We start from the raw sequence: 13,441 nt of genomic DNA, 5'->3' as shown, positions 1-13,441 counted from the left end.
CTCAGCATTGTCCATCTCAGAAGGAATTTGAAGTGGCTGGAAGCCTGCAGTGCCTGCAGATGTGCAAAAAGAGTTCCAGTGTGTGGGGGTGCTGCTGGAGAAGGCTGTGATCCCACTCTCTCCATGAGCACTTGTCTTTGCTACTACCAATAATGTTGGCAGAAGGGTTTTTTTCATAACCACAGGGCATATGGGTCTGGGTTAAAAGTATGCTAGGGCTATGTATAGTTTTATTCCCTTTGCTTAAGAATTGATCCAGATCTCCATTGTGCAGGCACACTAGGGCTGTGGCAAATAGCTGCATGATAGGAAGGAGTGGAGAGTAATGTCCCGTTAGATTTCTGCCATGTAAGATGCCTGTGGCCTGCCCTGTTGCAGTGGCTCAACAAGCCCAGTATGAAAGGACACCCTTCTCTACAGAGGCAGCTGGCAAACTGAGTTACTGTCTGGAAGGAGGGAATCCTCTGCTAGAGCCACTACTGGAAATAAGCCACCTTGCACATCCCTGTCACTGGAGCTGTGGGCTGGGAACCAGCACAGTGCAAGTGATGCCAGGACTGCTCCCTGCCCCTGTCAGCCAAGCTTCCCCTTCCACCCCACACACTTTGCTCCCACTGCTGTTAAGTGGCCCTATGCAAACTTCAGCTTATGATGTCATAATTATATGAGGCCTGCAAAGGCAGATGAAGAAAGTAAGAAAATCCCATTTACAGCAGCTGGCTGAAGTTAACACAGCGGCACGCCATATCCAGGCTGTACAACATGGTTATCACTGACCTTAGGCAGAATGCCACATTCCGAGGGAAAATGTGAACCATGCCAAGCACCAGCTTCGAGAACCTTAATTAGGATTATGGGAGAGTTTCACAAAACAGATGTGATCTTCAGTGGCAGCAGTTTTGAAGAGTACTTGCCATCATCAGGTATGTCATTAAATGGGTTTATAATCAGGAAATGCATGAGCTACTGTAAAAGATTTATGCAACAGAGCATTCTAATCTCTGCTGTTACTGATGCTTGTCCGGGTTCTTCATACTGGAATGGCTCCTTCTTGTGGTCCTGGGGTTGTTGCAATGTGGTGCACATCAGTGCCTGCCTGCTTTAGTTCCCATGTGGAAATCTTGCCGTTCAACCTCTCTCTTGCCTTCTGTTGGCATTAAACATCTAACAAACATTAGTCTCAGTCTGGATCTCACTGTTGCATTAAACTCTGATTTCTCCCATTTCTCCCATATTTAATCTACAGTATAACTAGACTGTAAAAAAGACTAATTTCTAAAAGGCATTTGGGTTGCTTTGAAGAGTGCTGAACACCCCAAAACAAAACGGGTAACATTTTACAGCTGATGGCCAAACAGGACCCATCCTGCCTCCTCTCCTGGGTCTCCTGTAGCAGGCTAGCTGTCCCTCCTGTCTGCTGCCTGCTCCACCAGCAAGAGGACAACTACAGGCTCTCCTGAGCTGCTGCACCAGGCTCTGCTCCCAAAACCAACTCTCGGTGCCTGGCTTTTAAAACAAAATCTTTTTGGAAGCCTGAAGAAAGGAAGGGAGCTTGGAAAATACTTGACAGATTTCAATAGCTGAACTCCAAGCCCTTGGCTTTTGCACGAGGTTACCAGAAGATGTAAGAAGTTATCAAGATGACTGCCAGGCAAAACTTGCGCCAGACCAAGTCAAGCTGAAATTCCCAAGATTGCTCTGGTGCAAAGAGCGGCTGTAAAGGAAAAAATTGCATGACCTGGATGATATGACTGGCTATGCACTGTTAAGTGTTTGGTGTCCTGTACCAATAAAGCTCAAGACCTGCACACCATTAACAAATTACTCCCCTTAAGCCCCTAGTCAGCAGTGCTGTGCTTGGGATTTCAGTTTGCATCCACCTAATGCCTTTGGTAGCCTTGTTCTGCATAAACACCTCCCTTTTATTACTGGAAACCTGCAAGAGTGTAGTTGATGAAGCCTGTGGTTTTTTTTCAGTGATGGCAGGAGATATGGTGGGACTGTAGAGAATAGTGGTGGCCTGAGAAGAGCCTTAAGCCACTGTCCTTCACTCACTTTGGCAAAAAGTGGCTGAGGTTGTGGCAGCCTGACTGCAGGATGTGGTGCTCAGGAGTGATGTGACAGGGCTGGTCAGGTGAGAGAATGTCTGCCTGTGAGAGAAGGCAGGGCTGCTGCCATTGCACCAGCCACAAGGCACTTAGGCTCTCTTCCTGTGCTCTGCAATGCAGGAGGCAGAGCTGCCACCCCACAGTGAGTCTCAGTCACCTTCCTCTTATCACCAAGTGACACAGAAGTGCAGGAGCTCAAGGGACAAATGAAACAAAGAAAGGCAGGGCCATGTGGACAATAAACAGTTTATTACCAATATGAACACAGATACTGTGATGCACCGACGTACCATTTTTTAATATTGTGATAACTCTGAGACAAAGAACTTGTTGGCTGACAACTAAACATGTCTCTTTCTTCTGGTGATGCCTCAATACATTTCTGTTGGCAAAGGATCTTCATTTACATTGCACCCCCCCCCCCAGCCACAAGGCACTTAGGCTCTCTTCCTGTGCTCTGCAATGCAGGAGGCAGAGCTGCCACCCCACAGTGAGTCTCAGTCACCTTCCTCTTATCACCAAGTGACACAGAAGTGCAGGAGCTCAAGGGACAAATGAAACAAAGAAAGGCAGGGCCATGTGGACAATAAACAGTTTATTACCAATATGAACACAGATACTGTGATGCACCGACGTACCATTTTTTAATATTGTGATAACTCTGAGACAAAGAACTTGTTGGCTGACAACTAAACATGTCTCTTTCTTCTGGTGATGCCTCAATACATTTCTGTTGGCAAAGGATCTTCATTTACATTGCAGACTACTAGTAAAATTACTTTGAAGTCATCTATCAAAAGCAAATGGTTCACGTGTGTTCTTATCTACTACTAAAAAGAAAGGTAATACATTTAAATAAGCAAATACAAAATACAAAAAAGGCTGACAAATCCAATGTGCAGTGTCAGATGAAATCTAAAAAATCCAGAAATTTAAAATTTAATAATCTTTAGATTAAGACTTGTAAAATGAAGCGAATCCAAGGCAGCAGCAAGCTTCAAAGTGTGCTGAGTCTGCTAATAAAAAGGGTGTAAGAACAAAGACAGTGCCGGTGTCCTCTCTCACCATCTTGCATGACCTTGGTACACTTAGAAATGATCCAATCTTCCTAGCATTCTTAGTACCGTCCAAATGCTTTGCAATCATTATGTTGTACTGATTCTACTCAACTCCTGCCGTATGGCTAGAAAAGCAAACCAGAAAGTTAGTGCATAATGTTATATCCAGTGTGATGGAAAACGCTAAGTAGAGAGGCTGCAGAAAGTACACGCTGGTAAAAGGATGAGTGGAGGGTAAAAGGATGAGTAAGGGTAAGCAGTCAGCTGCTGGCTTGCAAACTGCAGTACTACTGAAAAAGTTGCATCTGTGGTGTATGTGAATGCCTTATTTTGCATTGGAATGAACTAGGAAGGCTCTGAGGGCCAAGCTGCTGGGATGGACAAGGGTCTCTCCAACTGCAAACTGCCTCCAGGTTTTGTGAGCACACAGATCTAGGGCAAGGGGACAGGGAATGGATTCTAGCTATTTTACAGTCTCGTCTTTTCCCCCTTCCCTGTGAATCTAAGGTGGGGAGTGCAGGGTGCGGACATACATCTTCGTATGCTCTAATGCAGCCTTCAAATGGGAATTCTGCTGTACATTTCGGTAATGGCCCTGAAAAATACCTTCAGTTGTAAACTGCAGAGCAATTTATAACAGATACATTTGGTATAGCTGCTGTACTTTTCAATTAATTATAAAAATATGTAGCTATTTGGAAAGCTATGATTGAGTGAAGGTCTGAAATAACTCTTCAAGCATAGGAAGCCTACAGAAGATTTTTGGGAAGGATTTTCAGTTAGCTTCCTTTGTCCCCTCCTCATCCCGGACCTGTGTGGCTGGCAAGTTACAAGTGATTTCACGCTTGCTGATCGTGATAAATTGATGTGCCATGGGCTACAGGCAGGCCCTTTCTCACCCTCCCACCTGTGAGAAACACCAGCCAGCAAATTTCTCATAGGTTGGTGGTAAAAAAGCTCATCAATAGCATAATAAAGGATGTAAACGCAGTGTTACGGTCAGAGCTCAGATAAGGTAGATGCTTGTTCTTCAAATGTGTATATAAATCAGAGCTGTTCAGAGAAGTCTGAAAACACCAGGGAACTCTCTGCAGTTCCTATCATCTTATCTATGGAAAATTAGTCATAAAGATGAGAAAAATAATAATTTTTCTCTTTCTTACCATCAATTATCTCCTCTTTCACTTTGTGTAACTCTCTTACAACTTCCTCCAATATTTCCTGATGAGACAAAACACAAGTCAGCTGCTCAGAATTTCCTTCTAACTGGTGGAAGAAAATGCAAGTTTAACACGGTTGTGCTTGTCCCCCACCTCCGCTGCTGGTCAGAGCCTAGCACTGCTAACAGCTATGTCTGCACTCCCAGGCACGGATGCAGAAGATGCTGGCATAATTACTTGCACATTTCTGTGCAGACATAATGATGAAATAGCAGTGAGATTGTGCTCTCTTGCTGCTCACCAGCTAGCCCTTCTCTAGGCACCTAGTTATAGAGGAAATCAGAAGACTGAACAGCCGTTTTGCTTGTACAGCGCATGCATGGGGGAAAATGGGTAGCTCGCCAAATCCCTAAAAGTGCAGATGACATTTTCACTCACCTGTTTCATTCGATCAAAATCTAAGGCATCCATAGCCACATCATTGCTGCTGCTCACTGGCTTCATCCTTGAGAAATGGAAGAAAAGCATAAAAAAGCCAGTCAGTTCCTTGCAATGTGTGCTGAGCTGCACCCACCTGATGGTGTGGATGAAATCCACCCCTGAGCAGCAGCACCTGTGTTCGAGTGCTGGACAGGAAAGGCTCCTTATTGTGCTGCTCAGGAGCATTTGGCAGCCAGAGAGCAGCACTGCTCCTGAATGCACAACCTGACCCTCAAAGATACTGTAAATTTATTTTTTTTTCCCCTGGTGTTGGGAACCTCAGTGATTTCAGACTAGGAAATGCTGAGGGGATAAAGCCTGTTGAACACTGTATTTTATTATGGCATTTGCAAGTTGCAAGCTACATGTCTGGTTTTCTCTCACAGTCTGTTTTCTGTACAGCAGCCCTATCCTGGCAACCTAGGCTTTCACGGGGTGCTAAAGTAACAGTAGATTACAGGTTAGAAAAATATTACAGGGAAAATAATAACCCACTAATCCTTTCCTTGGAAGACTTGAATGAGTCAAGTGTGGCTTGTTGATAGTGTTATGTATCACAGTAATTTTTTATTGACTCAGAAACAAAACCAGTCTGGCCCTAATGGCTAGTGCACCTGAGTGTTATCAGTCTTTCTGCTGGTATTAGTCAGTGGGCTGAGCCATGATGACATCTGATAAAATAAATTAAGGAAGCAGAAGCTGTTTGCCTTTTTCTTTTACTCAATAACTCTAAAACATTTGAAAAACTAACCATGCTATAACAAAGGCTTCAAATGACTTTGCCACCATCTTTGAGCCCAAACTGGGGGCTGGTGGAGATGCTGCTGCTCCTGAGGGTTGCTTGGTCTTGCAACCCTTTCTTGAGAAATTCTGACATATGTCCTACCATCTCACAGCTAAGGGAGTTAAGAAAGATACAAATGCCATCAAACTGATCAGGAGTGGAAACAGGTCACCAGTGAGAGCTTTAGAAACCTGCCCTGCTTCCCCCACAGAAGTCCTTCAAGCAAGCACTACTACTACTGAGCACTACTCCATGTGCTAAACTAGGAAAGCATTTTTTCCCACTGAACTCCTCCTCCTGGGATGCACTGCCATTATAGAAGATAGCTACTGAAATGTGATGGCTGCTTTAAATAGCCCATGTTTCGTTCCCATTTGCAAGGAGAAGGAATGGTCTTCCATCTATTTGAAGCTCATGTATTTCCTAGAACCAACATGTTTCATTGGTTTTAGGAAAGCTGGAAAAACTATATTTTGCTATAGTAACACTGATGCATCTCTCTGAATGTTTGGGTAGAACATGTTACAGCATTTTTAACAAAGCAGCAAGTATGTGCAGATAGTTGCCATTGGCAACTTATCTCTCTCCAGACCATCAGCACCGTTGTATACCTAACAATGTAAAATAAGGGACATCCCTTCACAGTAAATACTAAACATTTGTAAGCCTGTGTTCTACCTCCTTATTCAGTTTATCCATCCAACTCAGTGTCCAGTAACACTGGGTGGTCCTGGACCAGCACTGCAAGCAAGCCTCTCTTTAGCTGTCCAACATCAATCAATCTCTGTGACTAAAAACGTGGGTACTGATCCTGAAGCTTGGCTGCTCTGACTGACAGGACTTCTGGAGTCCTGTCAGTTTCTTGGCTTTTGACACCTGCTAGTTTTTGTACCCCATATGTCTGAAAGACCTGTCTGTGGCTGGGCCTTTTTACATCTTGATTTTATTAATCTACTGCACCAAGCTTCACTCTCCTTTCTTATGCGCCCACTGCGGTTGCATGGGTAGAAGAATAACTCCCCTTATCCCAGCTGCAAACTATTCAGATCATGTCTGCTTTTGCTTTTTAATTTCTGCAGAGGCTGGGCAATGAAAGCTTCACCTATTGGCAGGGTCACCCCGAACATGCTGTAGAAAGATGTTCCAAAATGTGCCTTCCATGTGGCACAGCGCTGCCAGCCCCGTATCTCTGACTCACACACATGGATGGTTTAAGTGCTGGCTCCAGCATGATTAACATCTGTGAGGCCCAAGTGAGCAGGGGGCCGTTTCCATGGAACAAACCTCTGACATGACACCTCCACACTTTGTGCAGCGACAGACAAAGCAGATTGCAAGAGAATGAGTAAAAGACGTGGCAGAGGACGAACACTAGCGCTGAATGATGGGATGAGCCAAAGGACAAGCCAAGACAGTTAAGAAGCCAGGCAGTTAGCCAGTACCTAGAAGACACGTGGGATTGTGTGGGGCTCTTAGCTTCACAGCTCTTCACCACTGATGGATTTCTACGGCAATGGAATGAAACAAGACATGAGTCGTGCGCGTGCCACAGGGACAGCATGGCCATCCCGCCTGCTGGCCAGCCACAAGGACACCCCATGCAGCTCACCTAGAAAGTAATGAAGATACAGGCTTTTCAACAGAATTGCTCCTTTCCCATGGCTTCTTCCCAGAGTCTGAAAAACAAACATGAAAAGTTCGTTTATTCTTTTTGCTCTAAAAATAAAAAAATCCTGAAGTTGATTGTCTTATGCAGCTGCTTTCATTCAGTGAGGGTGAGTGACTTAGGAAGAACTAGGAAAATGGGATTGCTGAGTGAGTCCAGTTGCCTACATTATAGGGAAAGCATTGGCAAAAATCTGCTTAGTGATCCCTTTAATTAGGGACCACATAGTTAAACAATACTAAAAAGGAATGGAACTGGAACAGTAGGAGGAAAAGCATAAATAATTTCTATTAGGAAATACAGGGTAATTGCTGCAAGGCTTACTTTATTCAGTACAACACTTATTTAAAGTTAAGAAGTCTTAGGATTTTGTCTGCATAGTTGGCAGAAAATGTGAATGTATCTAAAAAAGGGCAGTAAGACCCCACTACACAAATCTCCACAGAGAATTTATTTAATGCTGTGTACACTTCTAACTCACAGAACATTCCCAAAAGCTGTACTACATAACCCTTGTTGCTGAAAGTGCTTACTATCATCCCAATCTCCTCCCTTAAATGAACTGTTTCAGAGACTTGACAACTTTAAATGCAAGGATTTGCTTCCCTGTAAGGTCCTAAAAATCCTTTTAAAAGAATTACAGGCACTTCAAGGAAATCTTTAGATCTCGTTTACATACACCCTTCTCCTGGCTTCTTCCCCTTCCCCTGCAAAGCACACAAGTCATGGCTTTGTTCCAAAAGGAAGCTTGAATGGTTAAATAGTCATTCCCTTGGGAAAGATTTCTTTAAGCATGCGTGAAGGCCAAGACTGATGCAGGGATGAATGTGAGTGCTTGCAGCTCATCTACTCAGATACAGTTATTTCAATTAATTGTAGGAAAAGCAATTTCATCTAGGAAATCTCAGGATCAGCCTTATTGCAACAAACTATTAGATTAAGGAAGAATAGCAGTTTGAGATTGAAACCCCAGCTGTACAGATCAGGACACCTACACTACAAAAAGTAAAGTAATACAGTTTTTTCCTCTTAAAAGATTTAGGTGCATAATGTTGAAGGCACAGATCCTCAGCTACATATCTAACTAAACTGGCTGTCTTGCAATTTTCTTGATTGTGAAGCATATAAAAGTCATAACTTCTTTCTAAGTACAGTTTTTAAAACAATAGGTATCTGGGAATTTTTCTGTTAGTTACTGCTGCTGCACTCAGAAGTAGGACAATGAATCCAGAGTCTAGAGGTGGCGGAGAAGATTACATTAAGAAGACAACTACAATGCCAGTAGTTCGACTTAAATAATACCTGATGAATTTTGCTGCTGCTGGGCAGAGCCTCGTGTACTGGTTGAAGGAGAGGTGCTAGCATCATCCTACAAAGAGAAAAAGAGGATATTACTGAGTTTTGGAGATGAAGCACAGAGTCCTCTTCTACTCTGGAGACAGCTGCAGCATATATAGTGCAAAAGCAAGTTTCCTCCCTGTCCAACAGGCACTGCTGCCAAGGTATGGGCTCAAGGCCATTTACACTTTAACTTTTCTCTCCCTTTAGGATGGCAAAATAAATCCTTTTTGTTTTATCTAGTATGGACACCTTTTCATGATTACACTCAATCACTCTTATCTCTATATACCAAACCAGGTGAAACCACTCTTAAGGACTGTCTGCTGTTGCCTAAATACAAACCATCCATTTCCCAAATTTAGAAACTCTCTGAGATGTGGAAAGTGAGCCATCTAAAGGAGCAGTTGCTCAGATCCCAGTCTTTTGCCCCAGGACAGCCACCAGTACCAGAGAGAGGAGTCTAGGTACTTACAGAATGTAACTTAATCAATCAGTACTCCTCTTAAGTAGAAGACTTCATCAGAGATTTGGATTCTTTTATCTCGGATTTATGTGTGACAGATCATAAACCATTCATCCATGTATCTGACATGACAATATTATCTAGCAACACTCAAAACATGCTCAGGCAAAGTATCAGCTCTGCATAGTAAAATGGAATTGCACCCAGTTTCAAAAAGGATACCCTGAACACGAAATGTACTCAAGACACATAAGAACTTTTCTAAACAGTTTGGTGCTATTGAAAAGTTTGTTTGGGGATATAAACCAATGTAGAGTTTCAAGGAGAGAGAAGAAGGGACAGAAAGATGAGGCTGAAAAGTTAGAAGCTAAATAGTGCCTTTCATCTTCAAGTGTATGGTTCAAAACCAGCTTTGGGGCAAGATTAAGAGCAATGGTTGCATAGCGGGTTCAACAGGCAAATTCCATGCTTGAAGCATCCCTCGAGGAACGTGCAAAAAATAGCTGCTTTTCTCCCTGAACAGTGAAAAGTGCTTATTCCTGCTCTTGCTACAAACCTTTCTGCCTGGGGCAAAACCGAAATTTTTAAAATGGATTTCCTACTGATCAGCTTTGTCTTTGGAGAAAACATCTCTACACAGGCAATATGAGGCCCACAGGATGCTTTATGATCTTGCAGCCGTGGCAGAAAGCCTTCACGAGGGTACTGGCTAGCAACCGGAATGCTGAATGAGCAGCAGCCTGGAAAAGCACCACATGGGAAAGGACACAGTGCAAATCCTCTCCTCCCCTGAAATAGGAAAGATCTTCCATGCATACCAGTTCAACTGGTAAAAAAGTGTTTTCATCTGCATGTTGAACTAAAAATTGCTGCATCAAGATCAGTCTACAGACTGAGTCAAATAATACCTCTCGCATAATCGCTTTTGTGGAACAGAAATGAGTCAAAGTTTCCCAAAGTTATCCAAATTCTATCTCAATTTAGTGTAGGTATCATGAACACATAATTTGACTTTTGCATGGTCTAATGGTTAATACACCATTTCCCCTTCTTTACCCAGACATGTTCTCTGTGCACTCTGGGGTCTGAAGTGAGCTGATTCTTGCTTTGCATGGAGGCTGGCAATCCAAAGTTACACTGCAGGGCTCACAGTCCACTTCAGCTTATCTGAAGCCTCAAATATAAAATAAGAAACATGAACTTTATCTCAAACTAACTTGCCAGAAGGTTCAATGCACCTTCTTACAGGGCAAGAATCTCCTGTTCCCTACAACATTGGGATCAGACCATGAAGCAGAGCCCATTAACCTGGTTTAGATAATACCTCCCCTATGAATAAAGCAGCTATTCTTGTTTATAGGGTGCTGTTCCCAGGAAAGGTGGGAGCAGCTACATTCAGCTTTGGATTGAATGTGCACATCTGTTCCTGGATCAGCACTGCTTGTTACTGCCTGCCAGACACAGTGAATGAGCACAGGGCTTTGGCCCACAAGGAATCTGCAAGAGCACATCAGGAAGGAGTGTTTCACTTACGTTTTGGCTTTCCTCTTCCTTTTTGTCAGCTGGCTTGTCTGACTGCGACGCTGCTTTCCTCCTTTGCAAAGGAATAGGAGATAGGGCATTAGCCAAACTGGATGATGAAAAGAAAACAAATTCTTGATTTTTAAACCCTGTTTTGGTTCTAAACAGTACTCCAGTGGGCCAGGTGCTGAAGCTCTAGACATCCAATTTCCCATTTGAGACCATTAGGAGAACTGCAGCTCAAGCCTCAATGTGGACTTTGGTTGTGCTGAACTTTACTTTTACCCACCTGTGAACACCACCCTTAGCAGATGTTTTTTAAAACACCAATTTGACAAGTTTTTCATTTAGTCTTGGTTCTGAAAATTCAACTCACAGAAAAAAAAAAATTTCAGGAAGCACTAAGAAAGATTTCTGAGAAAAGCCTCACTGGATACACAACTTGAAGGATTTGATGAAAATTTGACAAAAACCCAAACAAACTGAGCAGTATGTGTCTGTAGGACACAGTGCTCTGTGAGAATTATTTCCTGATATTCAACTGCATTAATAATTTTATTAGATCAGTAATATTTTTTGAAGACTTTTCCTAATATTTACTTGATTCTTCTAACAAAAAAAAAAAGGAGTTGTAATTATTACAAATCTAAGGGAGGGAAATATTTGCCAGAGTGAGAGACTAGTGTTAGATTTATGTCCTGCAACAAACTTAACTCGGCTGGGAATGATGGTGGTTTGTGGGTTCATTCTTCTGCTTGCACTTTAGTGCTGAGGCAAAGGGCTGCTCTCACAGGGCCCACTGAATCTAGAGAGTGGTATTTTATAGCACCTGAGCTCTCAGAAATGTTTTCCTCCATTACTTACTGAGCATTAGACATACTACCTGTTTCTGAGCATGGGGTTTACTGCCCAGAAAAGGGCCCCTGAGATCCCATGCTCATAACTCTGATTTCTGTTATTGAACATGCTCAACTGAAAAAAAAAAAAACCAATATATTTTTTTACCTCCTGATAATAGTAGGGAAGTAAGGCAGGTAAGAACAACCTGAAACACACTGCCAGGTTCCTCCTTTCCCTATGTCATCACATCATATAAAAAGAAATTTGCAGCCAAAAGAAATCCTCTCAGTACCAGCTTAACAGCCCAGACTGCACACTTGAATGGCATTTGTGTATTTCCAGCTACTTCCATGGCTCTGTGAAGAAAAATTTAGGGGACCATTCTGTTGCTATCAACTCCCTTGGAAAGGATTTGGAGCTCAGTTATTTTCAGAGTAGAGGCAGCACAATGCTCATGGCAGTGCAAGTGCTTTTCTTAAGATACCAGGGGAATTCTATCCTTAGTACCTGAAGACAGATCCTCCTGCCAAAAGCCATACTGGAGTACACTTCAGACTAGAACACACAAGTGTGCAGATTTTCTATATCCAAACATATAAGATGTCCATTCAGCTTGCTTGCTTGAACAGAGCTAGTTACCCCAGCATCTAGTCACCAAACCTTACTTTGCTTGCAGACAACTTCCAGTTAGGGAAGGTCACTCTTGATATAGAGCAGGCCAAGAACTAATAAAAAACTATTAAGAGCTGGCAAGCTATTTTAATTCTGAAAAGAAAGAAAGTTGTCTATTTGCTATTTTATACTGCTGGGAACCTTTTACAGTGTTGTGTATTTATTTAATACTTTTCAAAGGATTACATCCACAGTCCATGTTCAGAATTTCTTCTGAAATGAACAGGACATGGCAGAGAGTTGGAATCAGATCTTTTGAGCTGGGAACTGTCTTTATACTAAGATAATATTATTTAGAAACTCCATCTCTGTGCACCCTATAATTGTACTTACCCTTCATTATTTTATTCATCCTCTTCTTTCACTATTAATAAGTTTAAAAAATTTAGATCTAAAAATACAGCATCTTACGCTAGGGAACTTGGGAGTTTGAAAGAACATTACTGATGGAATCAGGGGAAAAGAGAAAAAAATCGGAAAAATCAACTGCCTTTTAGCAGCTGGTAGCTTGATAATCACAATTTGCTTCAGTGGAGAATAACTTGGCTAGTCTGTCTGAAACACACTGAGAACCAATAGTTTATCTGCCAAGGTGTTGTCCTTTTATTACACCTGTGTTTATATTTTTGGGCTCAACATCCTGACTGTGCTGCGTAAAGAACGATTTGCCTAAGTTCCTTTCATTGTTTACTCTTACTGAAAACAGTAACTTTGAAAACAGATCCGGTAAAATGGCTAAAGCCCAGAGGATGTATTTACTACCAACTTTGAAGGTACTAAGCTGCAGGATCTGCTGCAGCAGCTACGCCCTGCCAGGTATCATTGCTGCAACACCTTTTGCATTAAAGTCAGGCAATAGTGGCGACCAACATCTAAGCAGGACCTATCCAATTGCAAAGAAGCACCTGCTACCAACCACAAAAATGAGAGCACCTTGTTCCACAGTTTGCTGCAGACCTCATGGGGCTTACTTGAGGTGTCAGTACAAACCTTTTTGCCAGTAATTTATTCATTTCTTCCATTAGTCCTCCTCCGCCTCCTCCGCTACTTGTTCGATTGGCATCGCTCTTAGAGACCCCACTGGGGCTGGACCCTCCTGAACCATCTTCTGGCTTAAGAGAGAAATAATGATTAGAATTAATGAAAGGTTTGCTTTACAACCCCGCCCTTAATGACTAGTTTTCCCAAGTGTTAGGAACAGCAATCACAATCACAGCCCAAAAGCAGAGATAGGATGTGTTCTGCCTTGGGAAGAAGACCCACATGAATGTTACTAAAACCAAGACAGATCTGGGTGACGCAAACATATGGGCAAATGATTAAAAACCCACAGTGCTGCTTGTTCATA

At 42.6% G+C, this 13,441-nt stretch overlaps 1 protein-coding gene across 10 annotated transcripts in view; it reads right to left on the bottom strand.

Annotated features, from left to right (window-relative positions):
- Nucleotides 1–2,684: 2,684 nt before the first annotated feature.
- Nucleotides 2,685–13,441, bottom strand: part of EVL (Enah/Vasp-like) — a 121,631-nt gene continuing 110,874 nt past the window's right edge. For 6 of the 10 annotated variants that reach the window (XM_017729074.1, XM_017729071.1, XM_008629748.2 and 3 more), the window contains 8 exons: nucleotides 13,084–13,205; nucleotides 10,594–10,654; nucleotides 8,559–8,625; nucleotides 7,200–7,266; nucleotides 7,033–7,095; nucleotides 4,765–4,831; nucleotides 4,330–4,387; nucleotides 2,685–3,291 (listed from right to left, as the gene is read on the bottom strand). In XM_017729074.1, the coding sequence (XP_017584563.1) occupies nucleotides 3,254–3,291; nucleotides 4,330–4,387; nucleotides 4,765–4,831; nucleotides 7,033–7,095; nucleotides 7,200–7,266; nucleotides 8,559–8,625; nucleotides 10,594–10,654; nucleotides 13,084–13,205 (543 nt within the window). In that variant the 3' untranslated portion in view covers nucleotides 2,685–3,253. The remainder of the gene's footprint in view (nucleotides 3,292–4,329; nucleotides 4,388–4,764; nucleotides 4,832–7,032; nucleotides 7,096–7,199; nucleotides 7,267–8,558; nucleotides 8,626–10,593; nucleotides 10,655–13,083; nucleotides 13,206–13,441) is intronic. The other 4 variants (XM_017729075.1, XM_017729080.1, XM_017729076.1 and 1 more) reach the window with 3 other exon arrangements.

Source organism: Corvus brachyrhynchos, unplaced genomic scaffold (assembly GCF_000691975.1).
Source record: "Corvus brachyrhynchos isolate BGI_N302 unplaced genomic scaffold, ASM69197v1 scaffold1, whole genome shotgun sequence".
Classification (NCBI taxonomy): domain Eukaryota; kingdom Metazoa; phylum Chordata; class Aves; order Passeriformes; family Corvidae; genus Corvus; species Corvus brachyrhynchos.
The sequence above is the reverse complement of the archived record's forward strand: the minus strand, read 5'-3'. Positions and strand labels throughout refer to the sequence as shown.